We start from the raw sequence: 26,472 nt of genomic DNA on the forward strand, positions 1-26,472 counted from the left end.
CCGTATACCATGGGTATGACAAACCATGGGTATGTCACTGGCTCTCTGGGGCCTCATTTCCTTCATTCTATTCAACAGCGCTTTGTCTTACACAGTGTTTTGTGGTGATTTCTGTCCAGAAGTGGGTCCTTTTTGATGGACAAATAACAGACTCCTCGTTTATTGGGACTATGATTGTACTTTGCAACAGTTAAATCTAGCTCATTAAACAGTCTTTGATAGAAGTGAGACAACTGGATTTGAAAAATCAGAGCCCTTACCTCTCTCTCTCTCTCTCCCTCTACTTCATCTATTATTTTTGCTGGGTTCCAGTGCTTCAGTTACACACACACGTACACACACACACACACACACACGCACACACGCACACACACACACACACACATACACACACACACACACACACACACACACACACACACACACACACACACACACACTAGATTTAGCTAGCCAGTAAGTAGGTTAGCTCTAACTCCTGGCAGGGTTTTGTCCAGCGAATGGAACACGTTCTATGGTACTGATGATAATACCATCTCCCTGGTCTATTGGAATTCTCCCTGACAGTGTTGTAAAAGAGTTGCTGTTATTAGTTTACTGTGTTTCCCTGAAGATGGATGCCGTCTGACGGCCTGATTCATTATGTGCCGAGACATCTGATATGAGGGGTAAATAATGTCAGATGCCTGCCTGGCACAGTGTGTGGTGACTTACAGGCACTGCTTGGTTCCAAGCTGTCGCCACCAGGCTCCAGTCCCAGGCTCCAGGCCTGATGGTAAATGCAGTAATGGTCTTGGCCCATAGTGGCAGGTATAGGGGCTAGATCTCTAGGGTGATTAGTAGTAGGTGATTAGTTTCCCCTTAGGTAAACACATAGTCGGCACCACCACTGTCAGGACTGGGGAGAGGACAAATGGATTATACAGAAAAGATGGAGAGTGTTTAAACGTCATTCCTCCAGTACATTATTAGAGAAAGTTTGACTTATTATGCAGTTAAGTTTGGTTTCCAACTGCCATCTTTGTTGGGTGCATGGACTCAAGTGTGGGAAGGGAAAGGGGATACGTAGTCAGTTACATAACTGAATGCATTCAACTGAAATGTGTCTTCCGCATTTAACACAACCCCTCTCATTCAGTAGACATCATGGGTGCCCAGGGAGCAGTTGTTGAACCAACAACCCTTCGGTTACTGGCCCAACGCTCTTAACCACTAGGCTACCTCCCTCCGCTATAGGGAAGAACCTGTTGTTGTTTTAATGATCAGGTTTGATTGAATAGGCCTCCCTATGATTCACAGTATTGACTCTGTCCTCTTTGACTCTACAGTGTCCAGTGTTCCTGAGTCCATCGAGTCCACGGCTGGAATTACCAAGGATGACTGCTTGGTAAGTCAGCCTTTGACCCTTGACCTCCAGTTGGTCCAGAGGTTATTTCTGGGAAACAGTGAGAGGCAGAATCTTATATGGCTGTGATGATGTATGCTGTCCTGTTAACCAGGACTCTCCTGTCTAGTGGTGAGACAGCTGCTAGGTGGTGTTAACCAGGACTCTCCTGTCTAGTGGTGAGACAGCTGCTAGGTGGTGTTAACCAGGACTCTCCTGTCTAGTGGTGAGACTGCTGCTAGGTGGTGTTAACCATGACTCTCCTGTCTAGTGGTGAGACAGCTGCTAGGTGGTGTTAACCAGGGCTCTCCTGGAAGTAAGGGATGAGGTGAAGGCTTTGAGGATTAGATTGGCTCTTGATATAATAATCCACTACTATTCTGGGGCTACAGAGTTACAGCGAGAGAGAGAGCGAGAGAGGGAGGGAGGTTATCACTCAGTTTGTGAATGCAGGACCCTATGATCTTTGTGGATTCTGCCAGTAGACTAGCAGCTGTATTGTGATAAACAGAGCAGGGAGCTCCAGTCTTGGTCTTGGACAGTAACTGGGTCTGCTGGTTTACTTGCCTGCTAAGGCCCTACATGATTAATTGGAGTAATTACATGGACTGGAAGAGGTTGGCAAACTACCAGTCAGTAACTGGCATTTACAGCCAACTACACATAACAGAAGCACTAGGCATCGAGCTGCCCAGAAACAGACTACAATATCTTAGACTAGAGTTCTCTCTATCAGACAGAAGCTGCCTTTTCCAATTCAAGTTTTATCAGGTAGTGTTATGCCTTGGAGTAGCTGTCACACCATGTAGGTAGATTAAACTTAATATGCAAAGGATGTATATGTAAGTAAATCCTTTTTACCTGTCATTAAGGCATGGAAACCTATAATTCCTAATTTTGATTTTAATAGTATGGAGTTCAGGGTTGGGGTCAATTCCATGTCCTGAATTGACTGAAATGGAATGCAACTCCAACCTAATTGTGTGACAGTTTAGGTTATAATGTGTTTCTCCTCTAATGTCCAGGAGGAAATCTTGGCTACTGAGATGACCCCAGATGCCTCTGAGGTTGAAGCTGAGGATGTGGCGACGGGGGAGAATGATGTCATCGTTCTGGAGGAGAGCGTGACCCTCCCCCCTGAGCCAGAGGTGACCATCGATGACACGGGGATGGAGGAGGAGGGTCTGCTGTTGGGGAACACTGTGGCTATAGAGAGCCCTCCCCCGGAGCTCCTCCCTGCAGACCCTGTCTCCCCCGAGCAGCCAGAGGGCACTACGCTCCCCAAGCCTCCTCTGGAGATAGAGGCCTCTGGGTCAGGTGTTGATAGACTTGAGGACCTGCCCTTCCAGCCCGAGGAAGAAGAAGAGCCTTCCTCAGCTGCAGAAGAGGAACATACCATAGAAGAAGAGGTAGTTTTGGAAAAGGTGATCATAGAGGAAGAGATCTTAACAGAGGAAGCAGAATCGGAGGTCCCTGAGGAAGAGCAGGTAGAGGAGGAAGCAGTGGAGGTCCCTGAGGAAGAGGAGGTAAAGGAGGAAGCAATGGAGGTCCCTGAGGAAGAGGAGGTAAAGGAGGAAGCAATGGAGGCCCCTGAGGAAGAGGAGGTAGAGGAGGAAGTAGTGGAGGTCCCTGAGGAAGAGGTGGTAGAAGAGGAAGTAGTGGAGGTCCCTGAGGAAGAGGTGGTAGAGGAGGAAGCAGTGGAGGTTCCTGAGGAAGAGGAGGTAGAGGAGGAAGCAGTGGAGGTCCCTGAGGAAGAGGAGGAAGCAGTGGAGGTCCCTGAGGAAGAGGAAGAAGCAGTGGAGGTCTCTGATGAAGAGGAGGTAGAGGAGGAAGTAGTGGAGGTCCCTGAGGAAGAGGAGGAAGCAGTGGAGGTCCCTGAGGAAGAGGAGGAAGCAGTGGAGGTCTCTGAGGAAGAGGAGGAAGCAGTGGAGGTCCCTGAGGAAGAGGAGGAAGCAGTGGAGGTCTCTGAGGAAGAGGAGGTAGAGGAGGAAGCAGTGGAAGTCCCTGAGGAAGAAGAGGTAGAGGAGGAAGTAGTGGAGGTCTCTGATACTGCAGAGGTTCTAGAAGAAGCTGAACCCTCAGAAAACCTTGAGTATTACATCCGAGAGACAGAGACCATAGAAGAGTTGGAGAAAGTGAACCCTGCCTTTGTCCCTGTGGAAACGATGGATAATCCCGAGCCAGCGGAGAGTCTTAATGTCCCCGAGAATGCCATGGAGACTGTACCCCCAGATGAGCCTGAAGAAGAGGCTAACGAGGTGTTGGGTCATCCAGAAATATCAGGATATGGAGAGGAAGTTAAGAGCTTAGAGGAGGGACCAATCATCGAGGAGCCAGTAACTGGAGAGGATGCCTTGGAGGTGGAGGAAGAGGTGGCAAAAGAAGAAGTGGTGATGGAACTTCTGGACATGACTGAGACCTCGGTGGAGGACCTGGTAGAAGATGAGGTTATGTTGGTCGACGAGGCTGTTCCAGAGGCAGTTTACCCTAACACTCTTTCTGCAGAGAAGGAGTCGCCCTTCACCCAAGTCTCTGATGCCATAGTAGAAGAAGAGGCAACAGAGGCCACAGGCCTAGACACAGCCCCAGAACCGGAGGCAGAAGCAGAGGACCAGGGAGTCACCCCAGCTCTCACACCTGCCAAGTATTTCCCTGGCCCAGACATTTCGATCACTCTGGAGGTAATAAAAAATGATGGAGAGATGATGGTTGTAATGGACATTAGTCAGGACCCTGAGTTTTTCCTGTCTGAGTGACCATGTAACCTGACTAGGAAAAACTCCCCTTGTTATGGTACTTTACTTTGTCTATTCATCTGTTAGTGCAGACATTTCCTTGTTGTATCATAAAAGCAACCAAATGTTGTTCCACATTGACCAGTTGCACCATGAATTGTTTCATGTCTGTTAAACCAGCTGCAGACGATCGACCCTGTGACAGACTATGACCTGGTCTCCTTCGGTGGCACCAACCAAACAGAGGAGGGAAGCAGCGGGTACCCCTCTGGAGGGGTACATGGTGTGGACCACAGCGTTGCCATGCCAATCAACCCTGGGCGGGCGCTGATGGTGTTCTTCAGTCTGAGGGTAACCAACATGAAGTTCTCAGATGACCTCTTCAATAAGAGCTCCCCGGAATACAAGGCCCTGGAACAAAGGTTCATAGAGCTGGTGAGCTATTCATTTTAAGCCTTTATTCCCCCTTTCCCCCTGTAGACAATTAGAAATAGATGTTTTACTTGGTGTGATACTATATGTAGAGGGTGCGCTCTCTCTGTAACTCTCTCTCTCCATCCCTCCCTCCGTCCCTCCCTGCCCCCCTCTAGCTGCTCCCCTACCTCCAGTCCAACCTTAGTAACTTCCAGAACCTGGAGATCCTGAACTTCCGGAACGGGAGTATTGTGGTCAACAGCCGGATGAAGTTCGGGAAGCCGGTGCCTCGCGGCGTCAACAACGCAGTCTACCTGATCCTGGAAGACTTCGCTAACACAGCCTACAAGACCATGAACCTGGCCATCGACAAGTACTCACTGGACGTAGAGTCAGGTAAGGCTGACAACTACCACATATTTCACCAGAGACACAACGGAGGGTTCCTAATTATTCCTAGGCACTCCTCCCTTTGGTTTTGGGGAGTTCAAATGCATTAAAATGTGCATATCCACATGGATTGTCAGTTAAAAGCATGGCACATGGATTATCAGTTATAAGCATGGCACATGGATTGTCAGTTAAAAGCATGGCACATGGATTGTCAGTTAAAAGCATGGCACATGGATTATCAGTTATAAGCATGGCACATGGATTGTCAGTTATAAGCATGGCACATGGATTGTCAGTTAAAAGCATGGCACATGGATTGTCAGTTAAAAGCATGGCACATGGATTATCAGTTATAAGCATGGCACATGGATTATCAGTTATAAGCATGGCACATGGATTGTCAGTTATAAGCATGGCACATGGATTGTCAGTTAAAAGCATGGCACATGGATTGTCAGTTAAAAGCATGGCACATGGATTGTCAGTTAAAAGCATGGCACATGGATTATCAGTTAAAAGCATGGCACATGGATTGTCAGTTATAAGCATGGTAGATGGATACATTTTGGCATGAAAGCTCTCTCCAGGGAGGTTCTAATCTAGACTGAAGACAAAGAAAATGAATCACTTTTCAAAATCAGAGACTGCGGGTATCTTCGCGTGTGTGTGTGTGTGTGTGTGTGTGTGTGTGTGTGTGTGTGTGTGTGTGTGTGTAAGCTAGGTGTTAAATGTCTCGGGCATTCTCAGGCGTTCCTTTCATTACTCAATGTCTTGGTCACACTGATTGTGTAACTACAGCAAGATAACCCATATCCCACTGTGGAATAGCAAACTGTGAGAAGACATCCACTTCCTCTTCCCTCCCGTTGGACATCTGTATCTTCTTTGGTGATACTTGTTATTGGCATCATGAGGTGAAGTTATGTTACGTTATACAGTATATTACGTTAAATGAAGTTTATGAAGGTATTGAACATATTACTTATGCATCCAAATACCATCCTGTAATACATTTGTATGTGTGTAATCTTTTCCTCTTTCTCCTAGAGGCTCAGAGACTAGCGGGACTGTTTGACTGTATGTGACAGTGACGGTGTGTTTGTTTGTGGTTGTGACAGTATGGGATCATATGAGGCCTTAGATAATATCTGACTGATGACTGTTTTTTGTCTCATCGTGACAGATGAGCCGTCACAATCTGTCTGAGCCAATCACAACAAAAATAGCTACGTCTTATTATGATTATATCCCAACATGACGTTTCTAGGAATAATATTATGTTCTTATAATAACCTTTTACCTCTACTAATTGTTATATCCCCCCGTTCTAATGCAAGGAGAAACTATGCAGTATATACTGTATTCTATGACTCAGGACTAAACTTCAAATAAATATCCAGAGCAATTCAAAATAATGTATTTGAATTGGAACTGGTGAACTGGATTTATCCAATGTGCACTTATCAGGAGTTGACTGTATCTACCCTAACACTTCCTGTGTGTTGTTGCCAGGTGACCAGGCGAACCAGTGTAAGTTCCAGGCGTGTAATGAGTTTGCACAGTGTTCTGTGAACCGCTGGTCTGGCGAGGCGGAGTGTGTGTGTAACGCTGGATACTTCAGTGTGGACGGACTGCCCTGTCAGAGCATCTGTGACCTACAGACAGACTTCTGTATGAATGATGGGAAGTGTGACATCATACCTGGACAGGGGGCCATCTGCAGGTAGGTGTGTGTGTGGGGGGGGGGGGGGGGCACTGATCCCACTCTTTATTCAATTACAATACATTTCCATATTGTAAAGCAGACTCTGACATACTGACATAATGAACACGCTCACATTCATTTACACACACAGTGTGCATAAACATATTTGTGTGCCAACATGAGTGTGAACCCTCTGTTTCACACCCACCATCACAAGTTCACACACCCTCTATGGAACGTTTCATTTCCAGTTCACACACCCTCTATGGAACGTTTCATTTCCAGTTCACACACCCTCTATGGAACGTTTCATTTCCAGTTCACACACCCTCTATGAAACGTTTCGTTTCCAGTTCACACACCCTCTATGGAACGTTTCATTTCCAGTTCACACACCCTCTATGGAACGTTTCATTTCCAGTTCACACACCCTCTATGGAACGTTTCATTTCCAGTTCACACACCCTCTAAGGAACGTTTCATTTCCAGTTCACACACCCTCTATGGAACGTTTCATTTCCAGTTCACACACCCTCTATGGAACGTTTCATTTCCAGTTCACACACCCTCTATGGAACGTTTCATTTCCAGTTCACACACCCTCTATGGAACGTTTCATTTCCAGTTCACACACCCACGATGGAACGTTTCATTTCCAGTTCACACACCCTCTATGGAACGTTTCATTTCCAGTTCACACACCCTCTAGGGAATGTTTCATTTCCAGTTCACACACCCTCGATGGAATGTTTCATTTCCAGTTCACACACCCTCGATGGAACGTTTCATTTCCAGTTCACACACCCTCTATGGAACGTTTTGTTTCCAGTTCACACACCCTCTATGGAACGTTTCATTTCCAGTTCACACACCCTCTATGGAACGTTTCATTTCCAGTTCACACACCCTCTATGGAACGTTTCGTTTCCAGTTCACACACCCTCTATGGAACGTTTCATTTCCAGTTCACACACCCTCTATGAAACGTTTCGTTTCCAGTTCACACACCCTCTATGGAACGTTTCATTTCCAGTTCACACACCCTCTATGGAACGTTTCATTTCCAGTTCACACACCCTCTATGGAACGTTTCATTTCCAGTTCACACACCCTCTAAGGAACGTTTCATTTCCAGTTCACACACCCTCTATGGAACGTTTCATTTCCAGTTCACACACCCTCTATGGAACGTTTCATTTTCAGTTCACACACCCTCTATGGAACGTTTCATTTCCAGTTCACACACCCTCTATGGAACGTTTCATTTCCAGTTCACACACCCACGATGGAACGTTTCATTTCCAGTTCACACACCCTCTATGGAACGTTTCATTTCCAGTTCACACACCCTCTAGGGAATGTTTCATTTCCAGTTCACACACCCTCGATGGAATGTTTCATTTCCAGTTCACACACCCTCGATGGAACGTTTCATTTCCAGTTCACACACCCTCTATGGAACGTTTTGTTTCCAGTTCACACACCCTCTATGGAACGTTTAATTTCCAGTTCACACACCCTCGATGGAACGTTTCATTTCCAGTTCACACACCCTCTATGGAACGTTTCATTTCCAGTTCACACACCCTCTATGGAACGTTTCATTTCCAGTTCACACACCCTCGATGGAATGTTTCATTTCCAGTTCACACACCCTCGATGGAACGTTTCATTTCCAGTTCACACACCCTCTATGGAACGTTTCATTTCCAGTTCACACACCCTCTAAGGAACGTTTCATTTCCAGTTCACACACCCTCTATGGAACGTTTCGTTTCCAGTTCACACACCCTCTATGGAACGTTTCGTTTCCAGTTCACACACCCTCTATGGAACGTTTAATTTACAGTTCACACACCCTCTATGGAACGTTTCATTTCCAGTTCACACACCCTCTATGGAACGTTTCATTTCCAGTTCACACACCCTCGATGGAACGTTTCATTTCCAGTTCACACACCCTCTATGGAACGTTTCATTTCCAGTTCACACACCCTCTATGGAACGTTTCATTTCCAGTTCACACACCCTCGATGGAACGTTTCATTTCCAGTTCACACACCCTCGATGGAACGTTTCATTTCCAGTTCCTGTGTGTGTGTGTGTTTATATATGCGTTATTGAGTTGCTCTAACAGATCATTCTTACTATTCTAGCTGTCATTTAATTGAGACCTGGTAGTGTTCTAGCTGTGTGTGTGAGTGGCACTGACTGTTGTTCTTTGTGGTTCTAGATGTCGTGTAGGGGAGAACTGGTGGTACCGTGGAGAACACTGTGAGGAGTACGTGTCAGAACCACTAGTGGTCGGCATAGCGATTGCCTCCGTAGCCGGTTTCCTATTGGTGGCTTCCGGTGTGATCTTCTTCCTGGCGAGGACACTACGGGATCAGTACGATAAGGATGAGACAGAAGACCCCTTACGGTGACAGTCAACACACACCACTCCTTTGTCATAGCCTCTCAGAGGGATGGTACAGTCTGAGTTTTGTGTGTGTACAGTATGTGTGTGTGGAGGTCCTGTGTGACTCAGTTGGTAAAGCTTGGTGCTTGCAATGCCAGGGTTGTGGTTTCAATTTCCATGGGGGACCAATACAAAATAGTATGTACTCACTATTGTAAGTCGCTCTAGGTAATGACAAATGACAAAAATTATGAAATAAATCATGTTTGTGTGTTAGTAGCTAAACAAAGTGTAGGTGTCTCTAATCCTGTCAGGAACACTCCTGGCCTCTACGTTATACTACAGTACAATACAGCTGCTTTAGAGGTGTCATGTTAGTTGTAAGTACCACCACAGACTGAACCTGTCTGAATATTCACTGTAAGAAGGACATCGAATATTCAAGCCTTGGTCAGTCATGATTCAATCAGAAGACTTGTCGGTCTCTGTCTCCTATTAGTAGATTAAGCTGTCTCTCGCTGTCTCTCTCTCTCTCTCTCTCCCTCTCTCTCTCTGTCTCTCTCTCTCTCTCCCTCTCTCTCTCTGTCTCTCTCTCTCTTTCCCTCTGTCTCTCTGTCTCTCTGTCTCTCCCTCTCTCTCTCTGTCTCTCTCTCTCTTTCCCTCTCTCTCTGTCTATCCCTCTCTCTCTCTCTGTCTCTCTCTCTCGTTCCCTCGCTCTCTGTCTCTCCCTCTCTCTCTCTCTTTCTCTCTCTCTCTCCCTCTCTCTCTCTCTCTCCCTCTCTCTCTCTGTCTCTCCCTCTCTCTCTCTCTCGCCCTCTCTCTCTCTCTCTGTCTCTCTCTCCCTCTCTCTCTCTCTCTCTCTCTCTCTCTCTCTCCCTCTCTCTCTCTGTCCTCCCTCTCTCTCTCTGTCTCTCTCTCTCTCTCTCTTTCTCTCTCTCTGTCGCTGTCTGTCCCCCCAGGCGAGGGGAGAGTATCCCGTCTCTAGAGAGGGCCACTAAGTACAACCCCATGTATGAGAGTGAGGCTACGACGGGCTATAGCCACTACTACCGCCGCTACCCAGAAGCCCCGGTCTACAGCAGCGCCAGCGCTGAGGCCTCCACAGACTTCAGCAGTGAGGAGATACGCCACATCTACGAGAACAGCGAACTGACCAAGGAGGTAGGTGTGTGCGTGTGTGTGTGTGCGTGCGTGCGCTGGTGGGGTGGAGGGACGGTGATAGCCAATGTGTGGGATCCCTTCTCATACTTATTTTATACGTATCGTTGCCTTCCTTAATCTAATCTGTACTCTCTGGACATAGACCTACCGATTGGACACAACGTCTGTCTGTCATGTAACCTTTCCCACCCTGTTAACCACACCCACCCTTCTTCCACAGGAAATCCAGGACAGGATCCGCATCATCGAGCTCTACGCGAAGGACCGGCAGTTTGCAGACTTTGTGCGGCAGCATCAAACGTTTGTGTGGCTCAATTCATTCTGTCAGCTTTAACTTGATATCTGAGAGTGGAAATCAGACTTTAATCAGAATGACGTTGGCTGGGAAGACAATTCCAATCCCAAAAACATCTAACAAGCTACAGTATGTCTGTCCCAGAGAGACAGGCCACGTTAGAGGAGACAGACGGTCACGTGGGTCTCACTTTGACTGACAGGGTATGTCTGTCCCAGAGAGACAGGCCACGTTAGTGGAGACAGACGGTCACGTGGGTCTCACTTTGACTGACAGGGTATGTCTGTCCCAGAGAGACAGGCCACGTTAGTGGAGACAGACGGTCACTCTGGTCTCACTTTGACTGACAGGGTATGTCTGTCCCAGAGAGACAGGCCACGTTAGTGGAGACAGACGGTCACTCTGGTCTCACTTTGACTGACAGGGTATGTCTGTCCCAGAGAGACAGGCCACGTTAGTGGAGACAGACGGTCACTCTGGTCTCACTTTGACTGGCAGGGTATGTCTGTCCCAGAGAGACAGGCCACGTTAGTGGAGACAGACGGTCACTCTGGTCTCACTTTGACTGACAGGGTATGTCTGTCCCAGAGAGACAGGCCACGTTAGTGGAGACAGACGGTCACTCTGGTCTCACTTTGACTGACAGGGTATGTCTGTCCCAGAGAGACAGGCCACGTTAGTGGAGACAGACGGTCACTCTGGTCTCACTTTGACTGACAGGGTATGTCTGTCCCAGAGAGACAGGCCACGTTAGTGGAGACAGACGGTCACTCTGGTCTCACTTTGACTGACAGCGTATGTCTGTCCCAGAGAGACAGGCCACGTTAGTGGAGACAGACGGTCACTCTGGTCTCACTTTGACTGACAGGGTATGTCTGTCCCAGAGAGACAGGCCACGTTAGTGGAGACAGACGGTCACTCTGGTCTCACTTTGACTGGCAGCGAATGTCTGTCCCAGAGAGACAGGCCACGTTAGTGGAGACAGACGGTCACTCTGGTCTCACTTTGACTGGCAGCGTATGTCTGTCCCAGAGAGACAGGCCACGTTAGTGGAGACAGACGGTCACTCTGGTCTCACTTTGACTGACAGGGTATGTCTGTCCCAGAGAGACAGGCCACGTTAGTGGAGACAGACGGTCACTCTGGTCTCATTTTGACTGACAGGGTATGTCTGTCCCAGAGAGACAGGCCACGTTAGTGGAGACAGACGGTCACTCTGGTCTCATTTTGACTGACAGGGTATGTCTGTGTCAGAGAAAAGAAGTGTGTGAGTGTGTTGGGTTGCATTGCGTGGTGATTTTGCAGTCGTATTAGTGTGATCATGTATGACTGTGTGTATATGTGTGTGTGTGTGTGTCTAGTCTGTATGTGAGGTACTGTATTTAGTTAGTGCCAAGTGTCTGCTGCTCAGTATCCACACTGCCCAGTCTAATCAGTGTTTGTGTGTGTGTGTCTTCCACAGTGCCCTGGATACACGCAGAGAGAGCGCTCTTGATACACGCAGAGAGAGCGTGTCCACGTAGACCTGTACGGGACTCTCAGCTGTATGCTGTGAAAAACGGGGTGCCCTATTCTCTTGTCCCGCCCTTCTTCCTCTTTTCTCAGTGTCTTCTCTCGATTGGGTGAGCTCTGCTGGAATGGGTGTGGTGGCTGGGGGCAGATCCGCTGCTCATTGGATGTCTTCCTTTTGGGGGAAGACCCGCCTCCCTCCATTTGGAATCATATTTGTTGCCTGAAATGATGACATACAAAATGCAATGCTGTCTAGGATACCTGTTCTTCAGGTAGCAGATAAGACATGATAAAGTCTTTATTTTGCATTTAACATCATATCTCAGCTCATAGGGGTTGAGGAAAGTGTGAATGTTGGATGTGTACTTTAATGTGTCATTGTCACTGTATCTGCTGTTGTACATATTATGTATGAACTAGAGCCAGTTCTCAAAGTAATGGTTTATACCAGGGGTGCATAACTCAGGCCTTCAGGTAACTCAGGCCTTCAGGTAACTCAGGCCTTCAGGTAACACAGGTCCTCTGCAGGGACTAAAACCAGCCGATATTGTTGCCCTCTGGACCAGAGCTGTGTGCCCTTGTTCTATACACAGCTGTAGGTTGTGGGAGATTGAGAGCAGCTGACTGGCCAGTGTCTGTGCTGTCCTTGGTGCTATGGGGCCTGTCTCTGTTGTCTGGGTTTCCGGGCAGTAGTAAGCCTGGGTAGTGTTCTCCTGAAGTTGGGGAGAAACTTGCTTGATGCACTTTGTTGGCAAATCTCAAGTCTCAGCCATGTATGGCACTGGTGAGAAGTAGTGCACTTTATTTCAGGAAAAGTGGAAAATGTAGGGTAAATCTTCCATTTTAATTCTGCTGCAATAAATTCCCTTCTTTCTCTCCCTTTCTCTCTCACTCTACATCAGGAATCAGTTTGTTTTCGGTAGAAATAAAATGTTACGAGAGGGAGGGAGATGGCGAGCGCGATTAGAGAGAGACAGGGAGAGAGGGGAGAGATCGAGAGGAAAGAGGGGAGAGAGAGAGGGAAAAGAGGGGAGAGAGGGGAGAGGAGAGAGAGAGAGGGAAAAGAGGGGAGAGGGAGCACAGAGAGAGAAATATTTTGCCCGAGGACCAAAATATAAAAGAAAACACATTTAGAATGGAAACAATCTTCAAGGGAAAAGAAAGCAAACCAAAGATTTGATCAGGCTGTCTTTTTTCAGATATAATGCCATAGAAAACATTCAAAAAAGAGCATTAAATGTAAATGGCTACACAACATGTGCTCTGTGGAGAAGCAAACTCTTAGCTGCAGCTTTTACTTCAATTGAATTCACCAGCAATGTGAAAAGGTCCATTCTGGAACCACTAGTTTGACCATTATCCATGACTTTCAACCTGTTAGCATTTCACATCGAGAGGAGTGGTTTCCATGTTGTTCCTTTGGTACTTTCATCTGTTCCTCCACGGGGTCACTTGCTTGACCCTTATGTCCAGAGTGAATCCTCAAAGTTGCAACTCTTCACGCTATAGATTGACTTTATCACGTTTGTTTTGAATGTGAATAGTCATAGGTCATAAGAATATACAGAACGAATCTCAAATGGCAACCTATTCCCTATATAGTGCACCACTTGCCTGAAGTAGTGCACCATATAAGGTAAAAGGTCCAATTTGGGACGTAGCCACAGAAATCTAGGAGATATTTAATGTTTTATGTTCATGTTTTCCTGTCCTCTTCTCTCAGTCCTCTGTATGTCTCCCCGTAAGTGAAAACACAGGTTATTCTGGTAAAGCATGCTCTTACCTTCCACTTATGACAAAGGCATGCCTTTGCAATCTGTGTGTGCATTTTTATATACATTTTTTGGTGTGCATAAAGTGCAGTACTTGCAGTTTTGTCAATGTTTATTCTTAAAAAATTTAGATTAAAACAAAGCAATGATTAAAAATACATGTTTTATACTGAATTATGACTCGTGCTGTGTTTGTTACAGAAGTCTCCCGTTGACATACTTGTGTCAAGGATTGCTCATATTGTTCTGTAAGGTCTGTGGAAACGTGGTTTGTTTACAGCAGTTTCACTGAGAGCTTCAATTTAGGGCTATATTCATTGTGGTTGTTTTTGCTAGTGTCTGAGGTGGAACTGCGTTAGAACTGTCAAATCCACAAGTGGCACGTTGCGTTACCTTATCGAGGACACTACCATTAGATGCAACAAAACCACACCCGACTACGACCCGACAGCCGTGGTACAAGTTCAAACACTCTAATTTGACTGATAGGCCAAAATCCCTCCATCCAAATGAACATGAAACATGCATCCGCCTAACATCAATGGTTTTACATTTGACAGTCATTATTTCTATTATCGATAGAGCCTTCACTTTCTAGTGCTGTTTTCAACTTCTAACACGATAGGGACAATAGAGGATTGGTTTGTGACACACGAGGAGCTGCCCACCAACATGTCAGCTCATACCGCAGTCACACAGCCAAAACATCTGATATGCAGATGTTGGTCAATGCTGGTTAAGGCTCAACCTGATTGAATCTATTGGAGCTGTTCTGCTCGTCAATCTGTTCGATTGATCCAGTATTGACGGGTTGATGAGCGCTAATCTGAAAAAAGTGATCAGCATTAGGAGCTGTGGATTGGGCCAGCCAGCTTGAGGTACATAAAATAATGTGTGCCAGTAATCACACACACTGCCATTACCAGGAGCCGCCTATCTTTAGTATGGTTGCATGTGATACAAACATGCGTGCACGGTCTCACACACACCATAATGCATGCAAGATGTATGATCTGTAATTTGGTGGAACCTCTACTGAACTTTTGGCATCATGTTCAGTCACTTCTAATAGAAAATACATTTGTTGGGTCAGTCAATGTGTATAAGTCCAGTGTTCGTGTCAGTGAGAAGTCTTGGCATTAAGGCCTAATGTGTTGAAGATGAGTGGCTGATGCATTGTGACAGCTCGCATTAGAGACAAGAGCTTCACTTCCTGGAACAGCCTTATCCGCCTGATGTCACCAGAGGAGGGACGACAGAACCACAAAGAGGAGAGGGGGGGATACTTTCCTAACTATGATTCGTCTTGGTTCACCCCGCATTTGGAAATGGTTGAGCCATGTGAGTGTTATTTGGAGGCTATCTGCCTTTAACCTCAGTACATTGCCATGCCCATGCCAACTTAATGTCCATATAATTAATGAGCATACAGCCTCCAGTAGTGTACAGGGGGAAAAAGTACAATTACAGCACAACTTTGTCCTGAAGACCTTCTCAAACCTTGTTCGTGTAGAGAGTGACTCATCTTGGATCAGATGCATGAGACCCAGATGACTTAATACCGTTTGTAGACATTATGCCCCTTCACCGTCTTGCCTTAGGCACACATACGCAGACACACACCTAGATCGCTCCACTACACCTGCCATCTATGTGGGACTTCTCCGTGACCACAGTGTGTGTATACATCATTAGACCCAACACACTGAGTTCCTCCAGGTGGTTCAGTCTGGGCTCAGTTCTCTGGCTATGGGCTCAGTTCTCTGGCTATAGTCACTCTGGGTGATCCCTGGCACTCTGTCGGACACACACACACAGAGTGAGATTGGCTCACAATAGGAGGGTGCCCCTAAACACTGACCTGGTGTTGGTTAGGATTTTGAGAAGGTAAACTGATCCTAGAATTGTGTTGATCTCCTACCCACTCAGCTACAGCAGGCAGTGACGTCAGGACAGGACATCACAGTTCCTTGGGCTTTGTCATTGTGTCTGGGACATGAGCATACCTGCTGCCTACTGCAGCTGGGTAGTGGATAGTACAGGGACTGGGTCTGAAGGAGCAGACAGGGGTGCATAGGAAAACCCATGGAGCTGCAGTGCATTCTGGGACCTTGAGTTAGGAGGAGCTTTACAGGCTCATGAAGGCCCCCTACATGGCTATTATCCATCCTTTTTTCTCTCTCTCTATGTTCTGCTTTCTACCAGGCTATTGTCTCCTCTAGATCTGTCCTCTTCTACATGTCTACAGCTAAATTCTGAGAAGTTGAGCTGCTCTCATCAGGTTTTAACACTGTGGGGTTCTGCAGCCCACACCTACTCTACTCTGCGCCACTCTTATGGGGGACCGAGTGGCGCAGCAGTCTAAGGCACTGCATCGCAGTGGCATCACTACAGACCCGGCTTTGATCTCAGGCTGTATCACAACCAGCCGTGATCAGGAATCCCATAGGGCGGCGCGCAATTGGTCCAGTGTCGTCGGGGTAGAGCGTCATTGTAAATAAGAATTTGTTCTTAACTGACTTAAAATAAAAAACTCTGCTTTCATTTGTCCCCTATCCTCCTATTTCACATCCACATTGCTTTTGACAATGATGAGAAAAACTATGAAAGATCTGTGTTGCTCAACAGATCAACTGATCAATATGAGGAGTGATGAGAGATGTTTACTGCCTAGAGTAAGGCCTGGTCTCAGTGAGATGTTTACTGCCTAGAGTAAGGCCTGGTCTCAGTGAGATGTTTACTGCCAGGTGTAAGGCCTGGTCTCAGTGAGATGTTTAATGCCAGATGTAAGGCCTGGTCTCAGTGAGATGTTTAATGCCAGGTGTAAGGCCTGATCTCAGTGAGATGTTTATTGCCAGGTGTAAGGCCTGGTCTCAGTGAGATGTTTAATGCCAGGTGTAAGGCCTGGTCTCTGTGAGAGATGTTTAATGCCAGGTGTAAGGCCTGGTCTCAGTGAGATGTTTAATGTCAGGTGTAAGGCCTGATCTCAGTGAGATGTTTATTGCCAGGTGTAAGGCCTGGTCTCAGTGAGATGTTTAATGCCAGGTGTAAGGCCTGGTCTCTGTGAGAGATGTTTAATACCAGGTGTAAGGCCTGGTCTCTGTGAGAGATGTTTCCTGCCTTGAGTAAGGCATGGTCTCAGTGAGATGTTTGATGCCAGGTGTAAGGCCTGGTCTCTGTGAGAGATGTTTACTGCCTAGAGTAAGGCCTGGTCTTGGTGAGAGAAGGCTCTGGACGGGTCCTGTCCACAATCCCAGGGTTTACTCAAGCTGTTAGCTAATGTTAGGGTTGGCACTTACTGTGGTGTCAGACAGCTTTTTCCACAGCATGACTTCCCATAACAAATCCTGGCACCCCCAAGTTTGACCTCTTAATGTGGAAACCCCCATAATAACTCAGAATAATGTGGCAATGTTGGACCAACTCTCAGGAACCACCGATAATTAATGTGGACTTTGAACCCTGATTGTGACCACACGTTATAACGTGAATATTGACATTCTCTTGCCACCCCTGGGGGGCCCTGTCTGTGTTTGACGCCTCCATCTCCGTACAAGTAATGTAGGATTAAGTTTACCCTGGACACAGATCTGAGGTGAGTTTTGTGTTTCCCCTGTTATGGTTATGGTTGGGGTTTGGAGATGGTAAGCTGATCCTGTATCTGTTTTAATATCTGAGTGCAACTTCCGAGTCCTGGAACGCTGGGTAGCTATGTGTTTTCCAACCTAGAAACCTAGAATCCTCTCTACACCCTCATTGTTATATTTGGGTATTTTCAGAGCATATTTCAGAAACATGCTATTACATTGTGGGTTTTTATGACCCTTACAAAAAGGTTATTCGGCTGTCCCTATAGGAGACTCCGTTTTTGGTTCCAACTAAAACCGTTTTTGGTTCCAGGTAGAACCATTTTGGATTCCATTTAGAACGCTCTGTGGAAAGAACCAAAAGGGTTCTACCTGGAACTAAGAAGGATTCTTCAAAGGGTTCTCCAATGGGGACAGCCGAAAAACCCATTTATAGGTTCCTTTTTTTCTAAGAGTGTATCTTACCCGGACATAGATGCAGAAATGGGTACCGCCTGGAGGGGGAAACATTTGGCTTGGAGGAACTCCAGAACCTGTTAGAGATGAATTAGCCTGTTGATTAGCCTGTTGATCGTTTTCCCAGGGACTGGTTATTAAACTGTATGTAGGAACTTCATTGAATGGCTACGTGCCCGGGGGACTCACTTCCCTGACGGACATTGCAGATAAATCCAACCAATCCAGCTCCTTCATCACCCACATGTGCTAAAGGACAAGGCCTGGACCGCTGGTGCCTCTGATGAATGGAACACAGAACGGTACAGCAGGAAACGCTGAGTCAGGTAGATATGGAGCCCATGCATCATGTACGCACACACACACACACACACACACACACACACACACACACACTGTTATGATTATGTAAACTATAGAGAAGAGGCACTCACCCTCTGCCACTGATTCACCTCTCCAACCTCCTGTCTCTGTGTGTATTAATGGTGATACAGGAGTGTCGTTTGATAACTCAATCAGGTAGCAGCTCGTTCCAGGGTGTCAGGACAGACCCCTGTTCAGTGTCCTGTAAAATGCTGCTGATTTACAACCAGCCTGAATGCTCAGGATCCAGCACAACTCTCAAAAGAAACTGCTAATAGTCGCAGAGAGAGCACTGTATGAAACATGTGTTAGGGACTGCTGTTGTCTACTGATAATATGGTCATAGAAAAGAGATTGGCTAATTGTTTGACTATAGATGACAGAAGACTATGTACAGACAACTACAGAGAACAGTGTGACCATATGTAGAAGTTCCATGTCCTCTCATCTCAGTGCAAAATAAAAGCAAAAGGGTGTTTTATTCCTCTTTTTGCCAGTCTCTCACTTTCTTTCCCTTCTCTTTCTTTCACTCTTACTTTCTTTTCCCCTCTTCCCCCTCTCTAGCTCTCTCTTTCCTCTTTATCAATCTTTCTTTTCTTTTTCCCAATGGTTTATTTTGTGTCATTTTATCATACTTTGCATTCTCCCTCTGTCTGATTCAGGCCCACTAATGTCTCCAGCGGGTTTTTCATGAGCGAGAGAAGAGGAAGAGGAAGAGGAAGAGGGACAAAGAGAGCAGCATGTGGCTGTATGTAGAATGGCACCGGAGTGGATGGCTGACATCCTAACCAACTGTGTTATTTTTTTTGCGTTGTTTGTAACTTATTTTTTAAACTTATTTTGTACTTAATGTTGCTGCTACCATCTTTTATGACCAAAAATAACTTCTCAACATCAGAACAGTGATTACTCTCCACGAACTGGTATAAGCTTTTTCCTTTAACGAGTCCGACAAGTCTGATGTGAAGGATATACTGCTTTCCTGGGAACAGGCCCAAATCCCCGTCATTTGCGTGAAGAGAAAAATAGGGCTGAGGTCAGGCGGCCTTCTGAGAATTCATAGGCAAGCGAGTAAAACCCCACTGCCATCTATTGGCAAAGATTAAACTGCCAACGGGACATTAAAAAGTGTAATATATTATGGGGTGGGGGTCTATGTATATTTGTAAACAACAGCCGGTGCACGATATCTAAGGAAGTCTCTAGGTTTTGTTTGCCTGAGGGAGAGTATCTCATGATAAGCTGTAGACCACACTATCTACCTAGAGTTTTTATCTGTATTTTTCATAGCTGTCTGCATACCACCACAGACCAATGCTGGCACTAAGACTGCACTCAATGAGCTCTATACCGCCATAAGCAAACAGGAAAACACTCAGAGGCGGCACTCCTAGCGGCCGGGGACTTTAATGCAGGGAAACATAAATCCGTTTCACCAAATTTATACCAGCATGTTAAATGTGCAACAAGAGGGAAAAAAATCTAGAACACCTTTACTCCACACACAGAGACACGTACAAAGCTCTCCCTCGCCCTCCATTTGGAAAATCTGACCATAATTCTATCCTCCTGATCCTTGCTTACAAACAACAATTAAAGCAAGAAGCATCAGTGAATTGGTCAATAAATACTGGTCAGATGAAGCAGATGCTAAGCTAAAGGACTGTTTGCTAGCACAGACTGGAATATGTTCCTGGATTCTTCCGATGGCATTCCATTCTCGGGCCAACTCTCTTCTCGGTATACATCAATGATGTTGCTCTCGCTGCTGATGATTATTTGATCCACCTCTACGCAGACGACACCATTCTGTATACCTCTGGCTCTTCGTTGGACACTGTGTTGTCGTGTCTTTACTATCATTAACTGAAGACTGATAGTTTTTATCAAAGATTCTCTGTAATTAGTTATTACACAATTTGACTCATTAATCATGTAACCGTAATTACTAGGAAGTTGGGGCACCAAGGAAAAATATTCAGATTACAAAGTTATAATTTCCTAAAATAACTTTTCAGATATTTTATCTGATCAATTATTCTTCGAATTAATGAATTATTTACTTTACCTCACGTTAGTCTCATTCCAAACGTCGTAAATTGTTGGTTATCTGCACGAACCCAGTCTTCGCTATGAGTCATCCATACATCAATTGTCTTAAAACATTTATTTATTACTAACTGAGTAATTCACAGAAATGCATAAACAAACAAACAAACAAGGTAAATGTGGTTACATGAAATGATAGAATGTTCCCTAGTGGGCTAAACCGGCATGGCGGCTTGTTAGACAAAGGGGGAAGTGGGAGTCGACTAAGAAGTCACCACAGAGTGGTAATTATAACAATTGAAATGCTAATCCTTTACCCATGAACGCTCACTCATTCGGGAACAATTGCAATCAATATATATATTTACGCTCAGTGTGTCGTCTTGATCGCTGGTGAAAAGTTCATTTATTTTGTAGAATTGTCCGTCTCTCTCCCTCTCTCTTTATGTCGTGGTTATAGTGGATTGTTCAGAGTGACATCCGTTATAGAATGTATGTTTCAGCGGTTGTCGTTCTTCGCGTTCATTGATACAGAATTCCTAGCTGCAGACTAGTAATTAATATCAAAGACTTGTTCTTATTCTGTCGGTATCGATAGTCTAAGAGTTTAACCACATGGTATGGTTAAAGGATTCAGCAATGGTCTACAACCTTTGTCCCTCCTAATGGAATAAAACATGGTCTGCAACCTTTAGCCATCTCGTAATTGAGGTAAGCTCGGTCTGCTGATCGAAAACCCGAGTGGGGGTTTTATTCGGAAGGGCCGAAGAGGGCTGTCCCATGATGTCTGACCCTAACTGGGCTCAGGGGCGGTTCTCTGATTTAGTTAAAATCAAAAGGGAATTGTATTTTTCTTCATTCAACAGTCCACAATCATATTACACAATTATACAAACAGTATCATCCTCACTCATTCATCTTATACAACAATTAGATGTAAACCTCATATCTGAGGCTATTATATAAACAGCGTTATGGTAATGTGGCCACATCGTCTCCCATGAGGTTCCCAAGTTGTGACAAACGGACCAGTTCGTAGCTGGATTCTTCACCAATCTTTTATACTTTCTCCGGGAACATGAAATTTGTTCGTACCTGAAGTTCTTTGAGGTGGAAGAAATTCCCTTGTACTCCATGAAAATCTACTCTCTCTATACTGTGTGTCCATGTGGAGGTCTTCTCAGGAATTTACGACCTCTGACCACAGCAGCCTAGTTGAAGGAGGCAAGGGGGAGGCAGGGAGAGGGGGATGGGGTTGCTATACCCAAAGAGGCCAAAATCATGATAGTGTTAACTATCATCCAGATGAGCTACAATGCCATACAACTCTCCATCCCTGGCCTCCAACTGCTCTTAAATGCAAGTAAAACTAAATGCTCTTTAACTGATCGCTGCCCGCACCTGTCCGCCCGTCCAGCATCACTACTCTGGACGGTTCTGACTACATTTGGACAACTACAAATACCTAGGTGTCTGATTAGACTGTAAACTCTCCTTCCAGACTCACATTACGCATCTCCAATCCAAAATGAAATCTTAAATTGGCATCCTATTTCACAACAAAGCATTCTTCACTCATGCTGCCAAACATACCCTCGTAAAACAGACCATCATCCCAATCCTCAACTTCGGCAATTTACAAAATAGCCTCCAACACTCTACTCATCAAATTGGATGCAGTCTATCACAGTGCCATCCGTTTTGTCACCAAAGCCCCATATACTACCCACCACTGCAACCTGTATGATCTCGTTGGCTGGCCTTCACTTCATACTCGTCGCCAAACCCACTGGCTCCAGGTCATCTCCAAGTCTCTGCTAGGTAAAGCCCTGCCTTATCTCAGCTCACTGGTCACAATAGCAGCACCCACCCGTAGCACGCGCTCCAGCAGGTATATCTCTCTGGACACCCCCAAAGCCAATTCTACGTTTGGCCGCCTGTCCTTCCAGTTCTCCGCTGCCAATGACTAGAACGATCTGCAAAAATCTCTGAAGCTGGACAATCTTACCTCCCTAACTAGCTTTAAGCACCAGCTGTCAGAGCAGCTCACAGATCACTGCACCTGTACATAGCTCATCTGTAAATAGCCCATCAAATCTACCTTATCCCCATACTGTATTTATTGACTTATTTATCTTGCTCCTTTGCACCGCAGTATCTCAACTTGCACATTCGTCTTATGCACAGCCTACCATTCCAGTGTTTAATTGCTATATTTAATTACTTTGCCACCATGGCCTATTTATTGCCTTACCTCTCTTATCCTACCTCATTTGCACATGCTGTATATAGATTGTTCTACTGTATTATTGATTGTATGTTTGTTTATTCCATGTGTAACTCTGTGTTGTTGTATGTGTCGAACTGCTTTGCTTTATCTTGGCCAGGTCGCATTTGCAAATGAGAACTTGTTCTCAACTAGCCTACCTGGTTAAATGAAAGTGAAAAAAATAATAATTGAGGAGTACACCACACCAGATCAGTCACTGGATTTATCAATAAGTACATCGATGATGTCAGCCCACAGTGACTGTACGTACATACCCCAACCAGAAGCCATGGATTACAGGCAACATCCGCACTGAGCTAAAGGGTAGAGCTGCCACTTTCAAGCAGCGGGAATCTAACCCGAAAGCTTATAAGAAATCCCGTATGCCCTCTGATGAACCATCAAACAGGCAAATATAGGACTAAGATCGAGTCGCACTACACCGGCTCCGACACTCGTCGGATGTGGCAGGGCTGGCTAACCATTACAAACTACAAAGGGAAGCACAGCCGAGAGCTGCCCAGTGACATGAGTCTACCAGACAAGCTAAATTACTTCAATGCTCGCTTTGAGGCAAGTAACAATGAAACACGCATGAGAGCTTCAGCTGTTCCGGACAACTGTGTGATCATGCTCACCGCAGCAGATGTAAGACCTTAAAGCAAGTCAACACTGACAAAGCCGCAGGGCCAGATGGATTACCATGTACTCCGAGCATGTACAGACCAACTGGCAAGTGTCTTCACTGACATTTTCAACCTCTTCCTGTCTGAGTCTGTAATACCAACATGTTTCAAGCAGACCACCTGTAACGGGATTCTTCCTGGGAACGAGAGGCGGACCAAAATGCAACGTGGTTGAAGTTCATGTTTTTTAATAAGAAAACTAAGCATGAACATAATACAAAACAATAAACGTGGAAAAACCGAAACAGCCCTATCTGGTGCAACAAACACAAACACAGGAAACAGCCCTATCTGGTGTAACAAACACAAAGACAGGAAACAGCCCTATCTGGTGTAACAAACACAATGACAGGAAACAGCCCTATCTGGTGTAACAAATACAATTACAGGAAACAGCCCTATCTGGTGTAACAAACACAAAGACAGGAAACAGCCCTATCTGGTGTAACAAACACAAAGACAGGAAACAGCCCTATCTGGTGCAACAAACACAAAGACAGGAAACAGCCCTATCTGGTGTAACAAACACAGGAAACAGCCCTATCTGGTGTAACAAACACAAAGACAGGAAACAGCCCTATCTGGTGTAACAAACACAAAGACAGGAAACAGCCCTATCTGGTGTAACAAACACAATTACAGGAAACAGCCCTATCTGGTGTAACAAACACAAAGACAGGAAACAGCCCTATCTGGTGTAACAAACACAAAGACAGGAAACAGCCCTATCTGGTGCAACAAACACAAACACAGGAAACAGCCCTATCTGGTGTAACAAACACAGGAAACAGCCCTATCTGGTGTAACAAACACAAAGACAGGAAACAGCCCTATCTGGTGTAACAAACACAAAGACAGGAAACAGCCCTATCTGGTGCAACAAACACAAAGACAGGAAACAACCCTATCTGGTGTAACAAACACAAAGACAGGAAACAGCCCTATCTGGTGCAACAAACACAGAGACAGGAAACAATCACCCACAAAACCCAACACCAAACAGGCTACCTAAATATGGTTCCCAATCAGAGACAATGACTAACACCTGCCTCTGATTGAGAACCATATCAGGCCAAACACAGAAACAGACAAACTAGACACACAACATAGAATGCCCACTCAGATCACACCCTGACCAAACAAAACATAGAAACATACAAAGCAAACTATGGTCAGGGTGTGACACCACCATAGTCCCTTTGCCTAACAAATGACTACCAACCCATAGCACTCACGTCTGTAGCCATGAAGTGCTTTGAAAGGCTGGTCATGGCTCACAACACCATTATCCCAGAAACTCTAGACCCACTCAATTTGCATACCCCCGAAACAGATCCACAGATGATGCAATCTACATTGCACTCCACACTGCCTTTTCCCACCTGGACAAAAGGAACACCCATGCTATGCATTGACTACAGCTCAGCGTTCAAAACCATAGTGCCATCAAAGCTCATCACTAAGCTAAGGACCCTGGCTGGGATTAAACATCTCCCTCTGCAACTAGATCCTGGATTTCCTGACGTGTCACCCCCAGGTGGTGAGGGTAGGTAACAACACATCCGCCATGCTGATCCTCATCACGGGGCCCCTCAGGAGCGCATGCTCAGTCCCCTCCTGTACTCCCTGTTCACTCATGACTGAACGGCCAGGCACGACTCCAACACCATCATTAGGTTTGCCGATGACACAACAGCGGTAGGCCTGATCACCTACAACGACGAGACAGCCTATAGGGAGAGGTCAGAGACCTGGCCGGTTGGTGCCAGGACAACAACCTCTCCCTCAACATGATCAAGACAAAGGAGATGATTGTGGACTACAGTAAAAGGAGGACCGAGCACACCTCCATTCTCGTTGACAGGGATTTAATGGAACAGGTTGAGAGCTTCAAGTTCCTTGGTGTCCACATCACCAACAAACTAACATGGTCCAAGCACGCCAAGACATTTGTGAAGAGGGCACAACAAAACCTATTTCCCCTCAGGAGACTGAAAAGATCTGGCATGGGTACTCAGATCCTCAAAAGGTTCTACAGCTGCACCATTGAGACTGGTTGCATCACTGCCTGGTATGGCAACTGCTCGGCCTCTGACTGCAAGGCACTACAAAAGGTAGTGCGTATGGCCCAGTACATCACTGGGGCCAAGCATCCAGCCATCCAGGACTCTGTACCAGGCGGTGTCAGAGGAAGGCCCTAAAAATTGTCAAAGACTCCAGCCACCCTAGTCATAGACTGTTCTCTCTGCTACCGCACGGCAAGCGGTGATGGAGCACCAAGTCTAGGTTCAAGAGGCTTCTAAACAGCTTCTACCCCCAAGCCATAAGACTCCTGAACAACTAATCAAATGGCTACACCCCCCTCCCCTCCCTCTTTTACACTGCTGCTACTCTCTGTTATTATCTATGCATAGTCACTTTAATAACTCTACCCAAATTTACATACTATCTCAATTACCTCGACTGACCGGTGCCCCCGCACATTGACTCTGACCTGTACCCCCTGTATATAGCCTCGCTATTGTTACTTTACTGCTGCTCTTTAATTATTTTTTACTTTTATTTCTTATTCCCTTTTTTACTGTGTTTTTTTGTAACGTTTTGATTTTTAATCTGCTTTGTTGGTTAGGGGTCGCAAGTTATCATTTCATGACAAATGCAATTTTATTTTATTTGATTTACTGCTCCATTCAGCCCACGTGCCTCGCCAGCAGAGCAGCGGTCTCAGGGTGAGAGTGAGTTCATTGGCTGATAGAGCTCTTCAGGTCATCACCATGGGACAAGGGTCTATTGGTCTTTCTGTCTTATATCATCAGGCCAGGACCACTTTAACCATCTCAAATCCTTATCTTAACCATTGAGTTGAATAGGTTTAAGTGTGGGTAGACATTCTGAACATACACAGAATAGGTCTGAACCCCAGCCAGAGGTCATGTTGTGTCTATTCTATTCTGAAATGGCACAAATAGTGCCAATATAGCAACATAGCTGTTTGCATCAGGCTGTGTTCTCCTTGTTGACTCCACATTGATACATGAGTCCTTCCAGTACATTTCTATGGAAACACCCCACAGTGCTTGGCCAGATAGTGATATACAGACAGTACAGCATATGATCTGACTGCTGATGTGAGCACAGCAACCTTAAAGGTGAGCTTTGAACTCCTTTTCTATATTCCAAATTGAAAACATATATTAGTACTTTTCATCTCTGTGTGTTGACACATTCACCATGTAACAACACATGATATCAGCCACCGTATGCAGCAGTAAGTCAACGACTTCCCTGCC

At 45.7% G+C, this 26,472-nt stretch overlaps 1 protein-coding gene across 1 annotated transcript in view; it reads left to right on the top strand.

Annotated features, from left to right (window-relative positions):
- LOC110504631 (uncharacterized) overlaps positions 1 to 13,943 on the top strand; it is a 40,112-nt gene extending 26,169 nt beyond the window's left edge. The window contains exons 6-14 of the mRNA XM_036965159.2: positions 1,329 to 1,387; positions 2,410 to 4,065; positions 4,300 to 4,554; positions 4,710 to 4,929; positions 6,439 to 6,649; positions 8,865 to 9,053; positions 9,992 to 10,193; positions 10,414 to 10,493; positions 11,951 to 13,943. Of these exons, the coding sequence (XP_036821054.2) occupies positions 1,329 to 1,387; positions 2,410 to 4,065; positions 4,300 to 4,554; positions 4,710 to 4,929; positions 6,439 to 6,649; positions 8,865 to 9,053; positions 9,992 to 10,193; positions 10,414 to 10,493; positions 11,951 to 12,011 (2,933 nt within the window). The 3' untranslated portion in view covers positions 12,012 to 13,943. The remainder of the gene's footprint in view (positions 1 to 1,328; positions 1,388 to 2,409; positions 4,066 to 4,299; positions 4,555 to 4,709; positions 4,930 to 6,438; positions 6,650 to 8,864; positions 9,054 to 9,991; positions 10,194 to 10,413; positions 10,494 to 11,950) is intronic.
- The last annotated feature ends 12,529 nt before the right edge of the window (positions 13,944 to 26,472 follow it).

This window comes from Oncorhynchus mykiss, chromosome 3, assembly GCF_057628025.1.
Source record: "Oncorhynchus mykiss isolate SJ-2025 chromosome 3, ASM5762802v1, whole genome shotgun sequence".
In the NCBI taxonomy this organism is placed as follows: domain Eukaryota; kingdom Metazoa; phylum Chordata; class Actinopteri; order Salmoniformes; family Salmonidae; genus Oncorhynchus; species Oncorhynchus mykiss.